This window comes from Bombus impatiens, unplaced genomic scaffold, assembly GCF_000188095.3.
Source record: "Bombus impatiens unplaced genomic scaffold, BIMP_2.2 scf_0582, whole genome shotgun sequence".
NCBI lineage: Eukaryota > Metazoa > Arthropoda > Insecta > Hymenoptera > Apidae > Bombus > Bombus impatiens.
The window spans coordinates 1074845-1093256 of NT_177001.1; the positions used below are offsets into that span (position 1 = coordinate 1074845).

An 18412-nucleotide genomic window follows, 5' to 3' on the forward strand; every position below is an offset into this window, starting at 1 on the left:
TATTGTAAAATTATTAAAATGCTTCCTTGTTTAAGTGGTACATACTCTGTACAATTGTTTATTTAGTTGAAAGGTGTCCATTATAGCGTGTAATGGATTAAAATGAAGATACATAAAGACTACTTTCCAACTTATATGATCCCTTTTAACTATTTCTTTCTTTTTTTTTTTGGATTTAATACTTAAATGTTGCAATTGAATATAAGAATTGAATATTTTATTATATGAAAATACATTAGGAAAGGATTTAATATGAGAAACTTACGTACCTCATCTTTTTAAGAAATATTCAGTACTAGACTGATTAAGAATAAGGCAAGTAAGATCTTGATTATGTTGTTTTTAAATGTACAAATAACTTAAAGCGTGATGACGTTCCTCGAAACCCTTAGTGTTCGAATTGTTACTGTTTTCTTGTTATCGTTACACTGTTTTAATAAAGACAAAGTAGATGTTAGACAGACATTTTCTGTTTTGATGATTTTTTTTCATAATTAATACTTTTTACAAATCATCCAGTAAAAATCGATGAATCAGAAAAAAGGGCATGTTTCCTTCATTACATTGTAAATATTTAAAAAATACCTGTCGTATAAAAAACTGTTGTTTATAATTCACACTGGCGCAAAAATGTAAAGAGATATTGTTGCAATTTCGTTTGTATATAGTATGTACTTGTTTTGATTATTTCAATATACCGAATGTAAATGATTGTAATATAGACTAATCAATCTTATTTGAAAAGTCGTATTCAAAAATAATATACAATATTATTCAATGACTACAAAATAAATAAAATGCATTCAAAAAATTAAGCTCTTTTAGAAAGGAAAAACAACATATCTTCAGAAAAACATTAATTAAATCTTTTCTATACGCCATATTTTAGTATTACAGTCCTGCCCGACTGAAATCAATGTTTCCTCATCTAACCAAACTAAACGTGTTATTTGACTTTGAGGATGAGCATCTGAAACAAAATTGTTTTTTACAATCGCATACATTTTCTTCCATTGAGATAAAGTATGACAAGTGTAGAAATAAAATAACATTACAAAAAAACGGAGATTATATATGTATACTTACTTTTAATAATAGTATGTTTTGCTGGATTTGTTACGCTCCAAATGATGATCGTCGTATCAAGACTACCGCTTGCAACCATAGCTGAATTAGGACACCATGCTACAGAATTCACTCTTGCGTTATGGAAACCCCACTCCCTATTGTGCGCAAGCTGTAAAGTTATATTTCGTTAATAATTTTTTAATTAAATTACGATCAGACAACATTTATTTCCAAGCGAAAAGCTTTACTCACCCTCTAAAAATCCAACAAGCGTTTAGGAGGAGCAATTGTTACAAAAAAATTAATGTAAATACATATAATATAGCAATCACAATATTTTGCTAATGGTAAATATTAATTACAATATATGCGTTCAAAGCGTGAGATATATTAATAATCTACTAAGTGATGAAGGTTAAATGGGAAAACAGGCAACACCTTTTCTGCAACTTTGTACAAGCGACATGTATGAATTTCAAAGATATTTGAGGTTTGTATAAATTATATAAAACAAACACTTCTTTTTTTACCTTGTATTCTGGTACAGTATAAAGAACCACCTTTCGGTTTGTGTCACAAGCAACCAAGTATTTGCTATCAGGACTATAAGCAGCGTCTGTAACTGTACCTAAATGTTCTAATTCCATTTTCGGAGTTAGATTCGTACCTGATAAGGTATATATACGAATCTGAAAATTACATAAGAAATCAATGCACTATATTTTCTACTATTTTACTAACTTTTACGAAATTATATATAAATTAAAAAAAAATATACCATATTGTCTGATGTCGCTCCTATAGCTACATCACCATTTTCTTGATTAATTGACACACAAGATGGTTCGTAATCGATTGATGTATTTGATACCTTTCGTCCATCTTGTGTAACTGTTATCTAGAATATACACCTACTGTTAATTTAACTAGTTTTTAAATTAAAATAAAATGAAATGATAATCTTACCTGGCGAACGGTTGCAATTACAGCTAGATCTGTGTAAATATCTAGACCCCGCGGCTGCGAGTCCAGTTTAACTATAGCTGTATCTGTATACGTGTTTGTATCAATATCAACCGATCTTAAAGTATCATCGATACCAGCGGTATAAAGCAAATTTTTTGTAGCTTTCATTCCATTAATTTGATTTCCATGCCCGTGACCTTGGACACGGTCATTATCTCCCGTTTTTGCATTCCAGTTGGTAATATACCCATCATGAGATCCAGTATAAATTGTACCTCTATCAGGACTCAAAGTTAATACTGTTATTGGTTTATTATGGCCCTAGAAGTGTCCAAAAATTAAAAATTCATCCTATAAAAGCATTCTTACTATGGGTACTATTGTTACCTTTATTATTCTAAGAGGTTTCGTTGGATTAGCAACATCCAGATAATTAATAAAGCCACTTAGAGATACAGATAGTAAATGTTTGTCTTGCCAAAGGCAACTGACCTAAAAGAAAATTGATCTTATTACCGATTTTACTTTTATTTTTTCAAAATCGCTATCGATTGTTTGTTGTATCGCAAAATTAAAGGATTACATACTTGTTGATCATCAACTGTCGATCCCATATTGAATTCACTAACCAATGAGCGAGTTTCTACGTCCCAAAGTTTACACGTTTTATCACCAGATGCAGTTAATAACTGCGTTCCATCTGGCTTCCAAGCCACCTGTGAGATTATGAAGAAATGTTAAAAATGAGTACATCATTATCTTTAGAATAATTTGGCATTAAATGATTTCATTTATTTACTCCGTATACTCCGCCTTGGTGAGCTGGAGATCCTACTTCTCCAACTAAATCGGAGCTTGTACCATCATAAATAAATACTTTCCCGTCAAATCCTGCAGATGCAAATAAATTACCACTAGGCGAATAACGTACAGCTTGAACGAATCGAGTATGCTCCTGCTTGGTCATTCTGCATATATCATAAATTTATTATTTAAATAAAAATTTCAAAATTTTCATATCTCAAATACATAAAGTTTTTATTTAAGATTTGCGGGTGACGAAGCTGATTGTTAATAAAATGTTTCTTTTTACAAAGACGTTGCTTATACTCGGAAATCTTACATACAAAACTTATTATTACCAATTTATATTAAACCATTTAACTTTCATATACATACTTAAATTTAAATGGCGGTCCTTCAAAAACAGCAATAGTATTGTCCTCACTTCCTGTGATTAATCTAAATGGTCTAGCAGGTCTGAAGTCACATGAATTAATAGGCTTACTCTGGCCTGAGATTTCACCTACAGATGTACCGGTTTCCGCCATAAATACATGACCAAATCTAAATTTATATATAAAAATAAAGTTGTTACTAAAATTAAAACCATACTAGAGCTATAAATTATTTACCTTTCTCTTCCTTCTCCAACAACTACCATACGCTGATTATCAGGTGACCATGCTATGTCTTTAATAGGCCCTCCAATAGGATGGAATTCATTTTTTAAAATATGTTCTTTATTGACAGTGTCCCAAATACGTACTTTGCCTGATTGATCTATTATAAAAAATCATATAAAGTTTTAAGTCTATATTGGGTTCTTATATATATTATCTTTTTATAAATAGTTATCTATGATTGTACATACCACCTGATGCTATATAAAACCCACTTGGGGAATATTTTGCAACATTGACTGGACATGAATGTTCTGTATAAATATCTGCAATAGCTGGATTCTAAAAATAAAAAATGAATAAGATAACATTGCATTTTAGTATTTCATATAGGACTTGAATATATTATTTTATATATTATACTTACATCAATATTTCTAATGATTACACTGTTACCATTAGTATACAAAAAATTTTTCCCTTTAGGATCACCTCCTAATACAAGAGGCTGTCCCCTTTGTGTCCTGGGTAGTGTAGCAAATATGTATTCTGCAAACATATGAAATTAAGACTAATATTTTAATATGAGACTAATATAAAAAAGGTCTTATAGCATGTTATTTGTAATAAGATCTGAAAATTGTATAATAGAATGCATTTTCTCATGAGAACTAAAATATACTTCCTTGATTCATTGGCATAAGTCCAATATGCAATATTTCAAATTATTTTAAGTATGAAAACTGTATCTTGGCCTAAAGTTATTGCTTGCTTTCTATATTCCCAAAAAAATCTACTTTTGGTCAAAAGTTAATTAATACAACCAAACATAATTAAAAAAGTTACATTAAAAATAATATAAAAATATAATTCAAATGCTTAAAACTATCCTCAAAATATTAAAATATATTTGTAGTCTTTGTTTAAAAATTACAACTTATAGTATTTCTTTTTGGAAATTTAATTATGTGTACAATTTATAATTAAGTTTCAATGTCAACATTTATTTTCATATTATAACCATTCATTTTTTCGTTCTATTTCATACTATACACCACAGTAAATTGAACTTGATCTGATAAGCTACAGTTATCGTAAGCATAATTACGCCAATTTAGATAGAAAAGCAAATATATTTAAAGCAAGAAATGCAAAACAACTACTTCATGATACGGTACAGTAAAACTGTACAAAATAAAAAATGAAAAATCCGGTGATTTAATGAATAATCAGTTCTGTATATATGGTTGTATCTGAAAAAAATTGATAATTAATTTAATTGCAATCAATCGTGACATTACATACATATGTGAATCATTGATGCACTTCAAGTGTTATGATTTGGCTCGAGATAAGACCGGAAAATTGGATAGCTCGATATTCACACAAAATACAGGGTAATAAGTTGTCGGTGATACACGAAAAATAGGTAAAATCTGTAGGTGTCACTTACTTGTTTCATAGGACATTTTTATTCCGTTTCTTTCTTTTAAATAATACTTGAAAAAACTCAACAATGGGAATCGGTTCAATGCCTCCCTCGTATCTTTCTCTGTCTCCCCCCCCACACACTTTCCATCGAAATGCTTGTTCCGCCCTTGCCTTATTTAGCTGAAGCATTGATAATACTGAAACAAGATCGGCGAATAACTATACAGCTGACGTCGCTAAAGCCCCGTTTCCATATTGATAAAAAATTCTGTCGTCAACAAAATAGTTGTTATCAATAGGTAAAAAATCAACAGAAACAATTTAAATTTCATTTAATCATTTATTATAAGAAATAAAATGTTTTAAAATGACGATGAAGGAAATGAACTTTTCTCAAATTAAATATCACATTTTATTTTAAATCATCTGTAGCTTAAAAATATTTATAATGACAAACTATCTCTCTCACTTTAATATTAATCTTACCACATCTTACAAATATTTATGAGCAGTTTTATACAAAATCTAGACTACATATTTGTATAACATATGGGCTCATCATCCTAAAATAAATTCTAATATTGTGCTCTATGCAAATATAAATCTCGAAATTGCACATTATGTACAAAATTTTCATAAAATATAAAATACCAAAACTCAAATTATATATTTACAAATCGCCACTTTCACCATTTTCGAAATTTATTACACGACTGCAATAAATATAATATTTTAACGAACGCAAATATTATTGTATACAAAAAAATATATTTCATTATATTATGACTTTTGTACGTATATTCACTCAGCATGAAAAATAATAAATTTTCAGCGAGGTAAGTTCCCTTATGCCACAAAGATATGTACCTTAAAAGCAAACAAAACAACTGAAAATCTAATTGAGACTTGGAAATATCTCAAATAACAAAAAGAACTGGTCTATTTTCATGCTTATTTGAATAGTGTGTGAAATTATAAATGAAATCAATGTAAAAATAAATGATACTTTTATAGATGATGAAATAAATAATAAATTAATGGAAAACTGTGTGATTAACAACATTCATGGTCGACATTATTTACGTATAAAAGAGTGTGCAGAAATATAAAAAAAGAGGAGTACATATACTAATTTGAAGTACTTATTAATATACTTATTTAAGGTTGAAAACTACGAACGATTCAACCGTCGACCAATCGTCAATTAACTTCCTAAATATTACATTCTGTAGTAAATGTTTTTAGAAGTTGGTATGATCATTAACACGAAACATATGAATACCATTATCAAAAGCAGTCTTTTCAAACTCATCGCTATTAAGCTTTACGAGATTATTATCTAAGAATGTGCACATAAACAATTAAAATTATCGAAAAGTATCACTCTCCATTCATTCTCTTACATGCAATAAATTGTTCAAAACGACTAAATGATTGAAATATTAACTCTTCATCAAGAAATAATCTTCAATTATAATCTATAACAAACAACTATCTCTTTTATGAAAGACCAGTTTTTCATAACTACAAGAAATAACCACGACAGCTCTGAATATAGAAACTGAATAGAATATAAATTGACCCAAATTCTTGCAAATGTGTCTTCATTATACCTACCGAAGATATTATTTTCCATATAAGACTTTCAACATCTCAAAGTAAATTTCATTCTGAGACTACAGATTTTTATGCAAATTCATATTTTTGAGAATATAATAAAAAACGAAAACTTCAATGAAAATATCGTTTTATCTGCCAAGTATTAGGTCGTCCGAAAAGTTCCTTTTGTTTTATAAGGAAATAATGGATGCACAACATTTTCCGTTTTATATTATTTTATCGAATTACGTATGATCTATTTTGTTCTATCAAAATAAAGATCACAACGTTCGACAGATTAGGTTTCATGTTTGTATAAAGATGTATCGTTGTAAAAGACGTGTCTGTAAAAGAAAGACACTTTTCTGACAATCTAATATTATAGAGAGCACTACTATACTTTGTATATTTTATATATTTTTTCATATTTTGAGTGCATTCTGTGCAATTTCCTATAAATGCATAAAAATCTGCAGTTTATTCATTACCTCTTCCTATACCTTCCAATTAGTTTTAACTTTCTGAAGAACAAACATAATTTCTTATTCTGTCATTACTTCTAACAACATTCAACAAATTTTATAGCCGCCTACATGACGAGGCTCTTCGACTCTTTATCGCCAGTCCAAACTCTTCTTGTTCAATGGTGCCGTATCTTACGCTTTGCAGTTACTTCTTGAAGTAATCGTCTCTTAAATGGTGAATGACTACTTCGGAATCGAGTAGATTCCTCTTGAGACTGTCGATGACTATTGGCTTCCGCGAATGAGTTTCCTTTCAATTGTTTCTCATAGAATTCACTATCAGTTTTAATTTCCTCGACTGAAGGTACTCTGGAGCGCCTGAATTCTTCCATATCTTCATCGCGAGGTAGAGGACGCGTTGTGTCTTCCGGAACTGGTCGACCATCCGGATACACTCTAATCACCATTGGTCCAACTAGATATGGACCAGTGTGCTCAGAGGATGGTTGTATATAATCGTGTGTTGCCATTGTTTCTTCTCCTATGCCGTTTACATCGCTATCACCGACAGCTGAAAGATAAGAACAATAAATATATGATTTCTTTAAAATTAGGAACCGATTACAAATGGTTCTATGAAAAAAGTAAGAATAATGAATACGTTTAGAATAGCAAAATTATTTTAGATAATTCATTTTCGCTTGATATGAATCAGGATTCTCAAATTGCTTAAAAAGATCAGTTATGTGTCTTCTGCGATTATACTTTTAAATTTCCCTTCGTAATTTCTCTATATGATTCGATATGAAGAAAGAGATTCCCATAATGGCCTTTAGTAACCTTTCAACTTGTATATTCTAACGATTTTTATAATTGTAAGCTATTTCTTAAAAGATTCGAGAGGAACTTATTGATCTTCTAAATAGTTCTATTAACAAAATTGATTAACTATTCTGTTTGTCTAAAAACTGCGTCAAAATTTTTTTAACATAATCAATAATCTTAAAGAAGAGAACGAATCTATCAATAATTTAAATAATCGAATTAATATTATTATAATATCAAATAATTAGTTAATATTAAATAATTGCTTAATCCGAATGAACATTGTGACTTAAGTAATTCATGTTCTTGTTGTTCACGTTAATAAATGAATGCAATCACGTAATAATACGTGACAAAAAAGTCATTCCTTTTTTCGCGTATATGACCTCCGCATTATGATAATTGAACGTCTAATATTTTTATGTCAGTATCCTATGATACTACTTCCTACTTCCGTCAGATCGTTGTCGAATGTTTCTTCTCCGCAAGGACTTTCGGAAGAGACGTGCAAGAATTTAAACGACTAAGAATTCCATCTCTCTCTGACATATTCAACCTAAACAGGCTTTAGGCGAATATTTCGTACATTCTTTTTCATAGAAAAATTATGATTTATGTTAAAACTTGTAGTTTCCTACTATATTAACTATTAAATTTAATTCAATAGATATATAGAATAAGACATAATTCGCAACATAATTGAAAAGAAAAATTATTTTAATAAAAAGTACTGACACATCCCTTATTTTCCTATGAAATGTTTTTCTTATTAGGTCCCACATGATATTATCATAGCATAACATTTTTATAAACGTGTAAAATTTAATATACTTGGATTTAATTAATTAGTTTGAAAATTATAATAAATACAATGATGTGCTATTACTTCTTGTAGCCATTGTAATATCATCTTTTTTACAATTATACTATCATTTTCAAAAAATTTACATCATAAACCTATATACACAATGATCTGGGCAATAGAAATTCAATAAAATCAATTAAAATATCAATCTGAAGTAGAAGGTCTTAAAGATCAATTAAAATAAATTTCCATCTAACATCTCTTCTAATTTCTTTTCTTTTATTCTTCTCTAAAATCTACGGGGGAAACTAGAACATCGAATGAGATTTCTCAGATCCTCGCAGTAAATAAACATTTTTCATAGCATTCAAAAAGCCTCCCCGAACTTCGGTTGACTCGTTCAGATGATCAGGTGAAAGTGCAGTTAAAAGAAGCTGGTCCAATTGAAAACAACCGTTCTGCTATCAAACGCGATCTCGTTCGGTTAAAGAAAAAAAAAACTTTCTATAGTGGAACGTGCGCGATTGAGACTTGGAACTTTCTCACAACAGTATTTGTTCTCCTTCATTTCGGATCGTGCAGATAATAATCTCTTTCAACGCTTACATTTCTTTTTAATCATTAACAAACGTCATGCGAACTTGATTTTCACGGTTAACATTTTTCTCGACTATTATGTAGTCGGTTCGAGTACAGGTTTTTTTCGTTCTTTTCTTTTTCCTTGTCAATTAGTACTTTCACCTGTATTAATGAACTTCATAAGGTAATTAGAAAATTAACAGGGGTCAAGAAAATGATTCTAGAATGTAATTGTGGAATGTTTTTCTACATGTCTTTAGACATCTTGTTTTAATTGAAAATATTTGTATTAATTAACTTTATGAGGCAATTAGAAAATTACAAAGGTCAAGAAAGTGATCCTAGAACGCAATTTTAAACTATTTTTATCTTTCAATCATCTTTACAAAATTTTATTTCTATCGTAAATACATACCTAATGAATCTGTTCCGATGGAGAAATAGAATTCATCTGGCTTAGGAGCAAGTCTCGGAAAATATGCGTTTTTTATCATGGCCCGCCAAACTATAAACAAGAAATAGTAAGTTAACGTAAATAGAATTAATTTTTAATATTATGTTCGGTTTATTCCATGTAGTGAAACTGGAAATCTTACTAAGTCCTTTCGCATCACGTTGATATGGATCCAATTGATCGAGTATGTTATTGTCCATGTTAGCTAAGTTCCGCATCCCGGCAACCAATAAATTTTTGTTGCAATCCGGCATGGATGAATCCGCACAATACTTGGCTACTTGCATGCTGAATACTCTTAACAAGTAACTCGCCTGAAATTAAACATTGTATAGGTTATCTTTAAAAAGAAATTTAAATAATCTCTTTCAATATTATATATATATTCGATGCAATATATATCGTTACTGACCAAATAAATATTATGTGACAAGAAGTAATTCTTCAGTAATGACTGCAAATATTTCGTTCAATTATATTTAAATATTATTTCCCGCCGAGTAACATCCTTAAATCCGATCTTTAAAATTCTCCCTTTCATTTCTAAGATATTATTATTAAAATATGGTTCAAATATAAAGCACTATGCATAATATAATATATACAATGAACAAATTCAAATATTGTATTATTAAAATATATAAGTCTTTAAGAATATATCTTTGCAACATCGATTTTCAATATTCTATTCTTTAGTGCCAATAAAACCCTTTTTTCCTCCTTTTATTTCACTACATTATCAATCAGAATACAATTCTGCGAGCTAATTTGCTTGGGTACTATCTACAGCATCATTTATGTCAAATCAAATATCAAATGAAACTATGAAGATCAATATATGAGCTGTTTATTTGCCAAAAAACAAATTATATAATATAAACATCAATCAAGTGCTTTAGTACTAAAATTTCAGGAAAGGGAGTTAATAACTTTGACCTGTGAATAGCTCATACATATCGTATACAGAAGATGGATACATTTTTCTCTGAGTAAATCATCATGACGATCATCGCGAAAGCTATTTTCCATTCCGTCGGAGCAAATGCATTCTACACGCGTCCGGTGAAACTCGGCAATGTGTAACATACAGGATATCGAACACTACAGTTATAACAAACAAATATATATGCGTGTCGCAGCCTGTACCGTACATCACGTATCGGGCTTTGATTGCGATACACACGTTTTTTTATTTTTCGTCACGAGAAATTCTGTCTGCCACGTGAAACATGCCCCCGTTCGTGGTGCGTCTACGTAAAGCACAATGATCGATGTCCACATACTTTTAGCTCTATCTATGGCTCAACGATTACGCGAATATTCAACCTTAGAATTTCTAATGACATTTCTGTAACGTCTTTTGGACAACAACAAAATATTTCGAAATTTAATAATAATGACAATCGATAAGTGTTGCCAATCAAACAGTGTTGGCAAGCTCACTTGCGTAACGATACAATTTCTTTCGTAGACATTTTTTGTAGTAATATTTTTGATGAATCAATCTTTTATAATTTTTGTCATTCATTATTTGTACAATTATATTGGGCGAATTATTTTATTTTTGGAACGTTATTTCTATATTTCAGAATTCGTATGTCTAGATTTTGAAATATTTAATTCTATGATTTGGAATACTTATTTCTGTTTCTTTTTTTTCATTTTTATTTTTATTTCATATATTCATATAAAGATAAATTCTGAAAATGAGAAATTTGTCTTAAAATAAAGTAATAATTTTTAACAATAATTACTTTCTCAATGAAATGTTTAAAAATATACTAATTTTGTGTTTGAGTTTATTTATTCATGCACATAGAAAAATGATACTTATAAAGAAGAAAATATTTTTATGTACGATATAGAACGTGATAAGTTTCAATCTCGACAAGTTGTGCTCGTTCGTACATCCATGTATTCCGATGCTGACCTACATAAATTTGCTGCGTGATCGATGGTGGATCATTGTGTTATTTTTTAAAAGATCTCGAAAATAAGAGAGTCTAAATGGACAGAGAATCGTTCGATAAAAAATTCCCGTGAACAGAAAATGAATACAGATGGTAATCTTTCTATATAAACATAAAGATTAGCAAATTTTCAGATTTTAAAAATGTTACATATATTGAAATATCTTAAGTTACAAGTATGAGTTACAAGTTCAATCTCTCCATAGATAGAGAGCACGTACTTGAACTTCAACTTACGTACAATCAGTTTTACCAACATATATTACGAACATATTACAGATATTGCGCATAAGGCTATTTTCACGCCTTTTTCTTTTACCAAGATTATCGCGTGTTTGGATGATTAAAGCTTTATTAAATTATTATATTAAATTACTCTAATAGGAAATTTAATATTAGTTAATATTGTTAAGTATTTCTTAAAATAAGAAATACTTAATTTGTATATACATATATGTATATATATAAAATGTATAATAATTTTTATACCGAGTTTAATGAACTGTATATATATATATATTAGGATGTGCAATGCGAGAATGTTGAAGAATAATGTAACATATTTTTCTTGCTCTCTTGCTACCGTATTTGATTACCACATTCTTTCTTCACTGATAAACAGTAACCCGTTTAGCGACTGTAAGAAATATAGAAATGTATTCAGAATAATGAATTATCGTACTTATATGCTACTTGAAGATTCAAATAATCTTAAGATTAATTAAAAAGAATAAGTAAAAATAAAAAAAACATATTAACGAATAATCATGATTGACTAATTTTGCTTCTACATATTTGACATCCATAAACGGTATTGTTATGAGATTAACAATCTCCATCAGTCTTATGAATTAAAAATTCTAACTTTTATAATTAACGTTGTATTGTAAAAAGATTATTGAAAAAAATTAATGAATTAAATTTTTCCAAATATTCTATGGCTATTGTTGACAGCAAAGCTACTATCAACAGATGGCAAAATCATTGATCGCAAACTGTTGCGTTTGAGACCGTTTCTATGAAAAAAAAGAAGTATTACGAGAAGAAGGGCACAATGTCATGAGAAAAGTCAACGTCCGATGCGCACTCACGCAATTACACTCGACCGGTCTGCACAAGTGCACGAGCAGAGCATTTTCAGCGAATGCACTCGATCGTGTTCGGTGAAAGTCTGCTGTTGTTGATATCATCCACAAACTACTGTGGTGCGAAGTTTATTTTATGTAAAAGAAAAAACTTAATTTTCCTACAAAATACATCAGTCATATATTTTTTAAGATTCAAGTGAAATAGAAATAAACAATAAGTTTATCCATGAAAGATTAAATAATGCAAATCCAAGTTCCATATATATAAGTAGTGTTTGTCCCAATAAATGATCATTAAAATAACAATTAAAAATCAAATTTTATTCAAATATAATTTTTTTGAGAAAGATTTACTCTATAACGTCTTCAATTTAGAAATGAAAATAATCCTTACTTTCTCACCCCTGGAGAGGAATTCCCACATGGGAATCGCAGAAGCAGTGACACTCAAGGTATAGCATCCCAGAACAAAGGTGAACAGCATAGCAGTTCTAAGAATCTTCATATTTGCTATTTCACTTATCTTTAGTAGCTTTCACGAACACACTTTTTATACGTATTGTTAATCTAGGGAATTCGATCTATCACAGATATACTACCAACGAAAACACTTGTTTTATGATTCAGAATATATATACAAATGATATGATAACGAGTCTAAAAATTATTTACTAACTAACCAAATATTAGTAGTAATATTGGATAAAATTCACGTGGACTCGAATGGACGCAAATGATGAAACGACTTTATCACGTTCAATGGTCTTTGCAAACTGGCTGAATTTCCTTCAAACCCCGGTTATATGTATGTTGTGTATGCCAGTGACGTCCATGAAACACCAGGTCCCCCACTCCTACTTTCAGGAACAGAGTCCACTGCTTATTCCATAATGTTTACTTCTTTCCAGGATGTCACCTAATTAATAGATACTTCTGTGTAGCAAAAAATATATTCATTACTTTTATGTTCTCTGAATCAAAATCTTTAATTCATATTTTTTAAGATTCATTGGATTATATATGTAATACAATATCAAAAATACAATGCCTACAAAAGGTATTTGCACACTGTTGTATTTTTTACAGCATTTACATAATAATTAATTAGGTTCAAGTATATTAAATTTTATATTATGTAATAGTAATTTCATATAACTACAAAAATTTAATATTTTAAAAATGAGGTGACAATCCTGATAGAAAAAGAGGTTTCATTGTATATCAACTTTTTTGTTTATTTGGAACATTAAATTATGAGAGTTTTACAATAGAATTAAAAATTGTAGACACAGAGAAAATCAATTGAAAACGAGTTTAAATGTAAGAGGAAGTCCGTGGTGCTCACTGTCATGAAAGGATCCAATCTTGCTTATCAGGTTCCTCCAGCTACTTTAACAATAAGCCCTTAGAATCACATTCTTCAAGATCCTAACTCTACTCACCAAAAATTACTATTATTGAATTTCCACATATAAAAGAATGAAAGTACAATACAAATATTAAAAGATAAATATTGTTCAAAATGAAATATAATTGTAAATATGTGATTTTCTGTATCGCATTCATGGTGTGTTTTTCAAAATATTTACTATGATTTATTTCAGTGTGAATACATATACGTATATGGTTTATTTTCGTATAAAAGTTTATGACTGCTTAAAGATGTACGTGACATAGGTCAATAATCGAACTATAAATTAATATTCGCCTAGAAATGTTTCCAGTCACTCACATCGCAATTTTTTGGAATTTCCACACAAAAAGAAGTGTAATTCAAATAAAATGATTTTTCATTTACATCATAGAAATATATTCTATTACTAGAGGGCAATAATATAGAACAATAACATTTCAGCTTATGACGTTCCGTCACTTAATTAACAATTTGCGAATTTGGAAGTACAAATTGATTTTCTATGTAGGACAGATGATGTATGAAATATTAAAAATGATTCTACTATTTGTATCTACTCGAGCACGTTGGGAAGACACGTGGATGGAATATTAAGAGTACCAATTATAACCTTTTAATAGCAATAAGAAAGATATATGAGTTTTTGATACTTTTTAGCTATATTTTCTTACAGGTATAGTATATATTAGTATGCTTTTTATAGTAATATTTAGATTGCGAATATACATGCATTTATAAGATCTTTAAAAGTATAAAAATGTACAAAATGCACATAATATCTAAAAACATAAGAAATATTTAAAATGAAGTACATAGTTGTTACATTTATCCCTGAATGGGTAACTTATGTTAATAAAGATGTATATAAAAGTGTATAAAAATCCATAATCTAGTATATTGTTCAAGTCTGTACAATTACGCTATTAATGCTGAAAATGATTCCTATAAGCTTTCATTTAAGATGATGAGAAATTTAGATATCTTTATGAAAACTTCAAAAGAAAAATTGGCGATGAATCTTTTTTATGATAATAGCGAATGTGAGAATTGAAATATGTACCACAAACATACTTTCACGCACATATTGTCGATGCAAGCGTACATTGACGAATAAGGGGCCCTGTACGTATTTTGTATTATTCGTGCAGCTAAATACAGACAATGCGAATAGTCGTCTGTTTAAGTCAATTACTATAACCAGCGTCATTCCAGGTAATCTCGACTATCTCGTAGGTTTGCTGCACATTTAACAGTCAGCATGCAGTCATCCAACTATTATGTCATTCGGAACCTATAAGAATAGATCTACAACAGTGGTTCTCAAATTATTCTTTATGAATTTGGGAGATGAAAATTATAACACAAATCAGTCCACTATTAATTTTTATAAAACGACATTCTGCATTTATTATTATAAAAATTTATATTTTTACAACTCATGAAAACTCGTCGTAACAGTAAATAAAATTATAACATAATTTAATTAAGTACAAAACTAAAGATATAATACGTTTAAAAATTAACATATATATAGGATTGTGTGAATTCAAATTCTCAAAATCTTAATCTTAATTTATATTACCATGATTTTGAGTTTGTCAATTTTATTAAGAATCGATTTCGATCATTTTCCTATATATCGAAAAACATAACCTATAATATAGATGATACTCTAAAGTTTAACAACCAAATTTTCTAATTATACTCCATGACTATGATTAATAAAAGAATATTATATAAACACAAAATATTGAATTTATTATTCTATGAAGCTCATTCTTGTTTTATTTAATAAATTTTGTTTTATTTAATAAAATTATGCACGTACAAAAGTTCTTATGCACGTTCAAAAGGTTTATTCTTTATGGTTGAAAATCACTGCTGTACAATTTCATGAATGTAATTGTAATATATTTTCGATCGATAAATCAGCGTAAAAACAATTGATTGTGAAAAACAATTTACTTGAAAATGAATGACCTTAGAAAAATCGTATATGGAGATTCGTTGACTGAATGAGTCATTCTACTTTCCAAATCTATTGATTGTGGCATTCATGACATATGATCCAACATGATTGCACGTGCACAATTTGTCTATGATTTTCGTCCATGAAAATCTCATGAACCTAAGAAACTTCCTTACTACGTTATATAGAGTAAGGGAGTAAAAGAAGTCCATGATAAATTCTGATTAATTTTTAATCGATCAACTGTATTCTTATCAATTACGGTCTCCTAAGGTTATGTTTCTCTTAGCTATATGAAAAATGCATTAAGATGCTAAAAACGAAAGTCTAATGAAGGTAAATCTAGAACATGCACGTTGCATGATGATGAGAAGGTAAGATAAGATAAGAGAATTATAAAATAAGTTACAAAGTTGTTTTACTCAACATAACTAATATACATATATTCTTTATTTTTGTTTGCCTTTCAACTTTGCAGTAATCTCCTACTCCACATAATCAACATGTTTTGCTTATTACTATTTTACGTTAGCAAGAAAATTCATTAATTAAGTTATTATAATGTAACATTTGTAATTAAAAGGTGGTGTGATTAAAACATTTTGAGCATTACTATGTAAAAAGTAGTTAATTTATATTCATTATTTGATTTATTTAAACTTATGAAACTTACATTACTATGTAAAAAGCAGTTAATTTATATTCATTGTTTGATTTATTTAAACTTATGAAACTTCATACTCGTTCATATAAATGTGTGTTTTAGTATTTTTAATATGTAAATATATGTATAGTATGTTAGATAAAAATGTTGCCCCTCCAACAATTTAACTTTTTCACAAAACTGAGCAATGAAGCTTGACAACCGTTTTTCTTGGTTCGCGAACTATGAATTACTTGTAGTTGTTACAAGTGCATCTCGCTTTTATTTCCCATTTAGATGTTAAATTGATCGAATAAAAATGTATACTTCACTTGTTTTGTTATAGAAAAGAAGAAAACAGTGAATCCGCTTTGTACAATTAATATTTTATCTGCTATTCTAAAACAATTTTGTAAATATTAATAAATAAATTAACACAAAAAATATCATTTTATTTTTATTGTTTGTTTTTATTATTTATTGTCAGTTGTGTCAAAATGGAATGTAGGACGATTGTCAATCGTGAAATGAATATCGTAATGCAAGATTATGGAAATCGCTTCCGCTTTTCATCACAACGATCGTCATCCGAGATAGCGAGGTGCAGAATTTGTTCCGGTTGACATAATAGTTACAGGATGTTTCACTCTTTTTAAAAATTTCTGGTGTGAATTTCAAGTATTTGTATTAATGTAAAATAAAATTACGGTTTTCCAAACCGAGGTAGATGAAACATAAAATACCTAAAAAATCACGTATTTAACAAATCATTTTTATATTAAAGTTATTTTAATATTATATTAAAGTATTAAATTGAATCCTTTAAATAATCTAAAATTGTATCTATAATAATTGTAGAATTATTAAATATTAAGAGATTATTTCAACCAGGATGCAAGGAAAAATTTCCCATTTTTTTAATCCTATAAAAAATATTCCATAAACAAAAAGAACTAATAAACATTGATATTTCGACTAACGTAGCCTCATGGGTTAATAATGTGGCGCCACGAAAATATTTGCCGCGTCTTACAAATGTATAAAAACAATATTAATTCATAAGAAAAAAAGATGAGTATGCAACGATTTAATGGCGCAGTATATCGAAATGAAGCCGGAGAGAGTTAAATGAGTTACGATTTGTTGCCGGTAACGGTGTCAGCGAGTTGAAATGATTATGCGTGAATTTTTTGGCGCGCTGAGTGATGCGAGAATGTGGCGCCTCTAAGGAATGCAGAATTACTACTACTACTACTATATATGGAACAATATTAGGATTGATTAATGAGTGTAGAAACCTTATAGCTGAAAATTCCTGAGGATTGCCACGTCTTTTCGATATGGCGATTTGTTAGAGAATGAGTTAAATTTATCATGCTAAGATCTGCAGGCTCATCATTGGGATACAATTACATTTTTTTATGAGAATTCCTTCTTCGGCCTCTAAAGGTTGTCGCAGATACCTGGCCAATAATTTATCTTGAAATAAAATTACTATTATATACACACAGAAATAATTTATCTATCGTCATTTCGTGTATGAGAAAAATCTAGTTCTCCTCAATTTGAATTGGATAATGTATTCTTTATTTACGAATAGTCTAACCTTTTTCATAATACAAAATACCTTATGCTAATGTGTAGATGCGTATGATAATCTGTTGAATAAAGTTAATTTAACTATTTGTAAATTAACTATGTACGTTATTTCTACGTCGTTTCGTGAAGGGTAAT

The 18412-nt window shown here is 29.1% G+C and overlaps 2 protein-coding genes and 2 long non-coding RNA genes across 6 annotated transcripts; 1 reads left to right on the top strand and 3 right to left on the bottom strand.

Moving 5' to 3' along the window:
* Positions 1–370: 370 nt before the first annotated feature.
* On the bottom strand, positions 371–5048 carry LOC100740631 (actin-interacting protein 1). 2 transcript variants are annotated; one of them, XM_003491594.4, is made up of 14 exons: positions 4891–5048; positions 3865–3986; positions 3689–3779; positions 3450–3597; positions 3214–3381; positions 2834–3002; positions 2622–2750; positions 2422–2526; positions 2035–2355; positions 1847–1966; positions 1599–1757; positions 1321–1323; positions 1087–1237; positions 371–970 (listed from the first exon to the last, which is right to left on the bottom strand). In XM_003491594.4, the coding sequence occupies exons 1-14, from the start codon at positions 4904–4906 to the stop codon at positions 861–863; spliced, it is 1812 nt and encodes a 603-aa protein (XP_003491642.1). In that variant the 5' UTR covers positions 4907–5048; the 3' UTR covers positions 371–860. The 2 variants fall into 2 exon arrangements, with proteins under 2 accessions (XP_003491642.1, XP_003491641.1); XM_003491593.4 differs by lacking the exon at positions 1321–1323.
* Positions 5049–6903: 1855 nt separating this feature from the next.
* Positions 6904–13438, bottom strand: LOC100740958 (rhythmically expressed gene 5 protein). 2 transcript variants are annotated; one of them, XM_012389004.3, is made up of 4 exons: positions 10531–10714; positions 9737–9908; positions 9556–9645; positions 6904–7502 (listed from the first exon to the last, which is right to left on the bottom strand). In XM_012389004.3, the coding sequence occupies exons 1-4, from the start codon at positions 10678–10680 to the stop codon at positions 7108–7110; spliced, it is 807 nt and encodes a 268-aa protein (XP_012244427.2). In that variant the 5' UTR covers positions 10681–10714; the 3' UTR covers positions 6904–7107. The 2 variants fall into 2 exon arrangements, with proteins under 2 accessions (XP_012244427.2, XP_012244426.1); XM_012389003.3 differs by lacking the exon at positions 10531–10714 and adding an exon at positions 13047–13438 and having other exon boundaries at positions 7108–7502.
* Positions 13439–14961: 1523 nt separating this feature from the next.
* LOC117152001 lies at positions 14962–15814 on the top strand. The gene is made up of 2 exons (XR_004462204.1): positions 14962–15188; positions 15279–15814. It is a non-coding gene; the product is annotated as an uncharacterized LOC117152001 (long non-coding RNA).
* An 827-nt stretch (positions 15815–16641) lies between these two features.
* On the bottom strand, positions 16642–16915 carry LOC117152002. Its single transcript, XR_004462205.1, has 2 exons — positions 16761–16915; positions 16642–16694 (listed from the first exon to the last, which is right to left on the bottom strand). It is a non-coding gene; the product is annotated as an uncharacterized LOC117152002 (long non-coding RNA).
* Positions 16916–18412: the final 1497 nt, after the last annotated feature.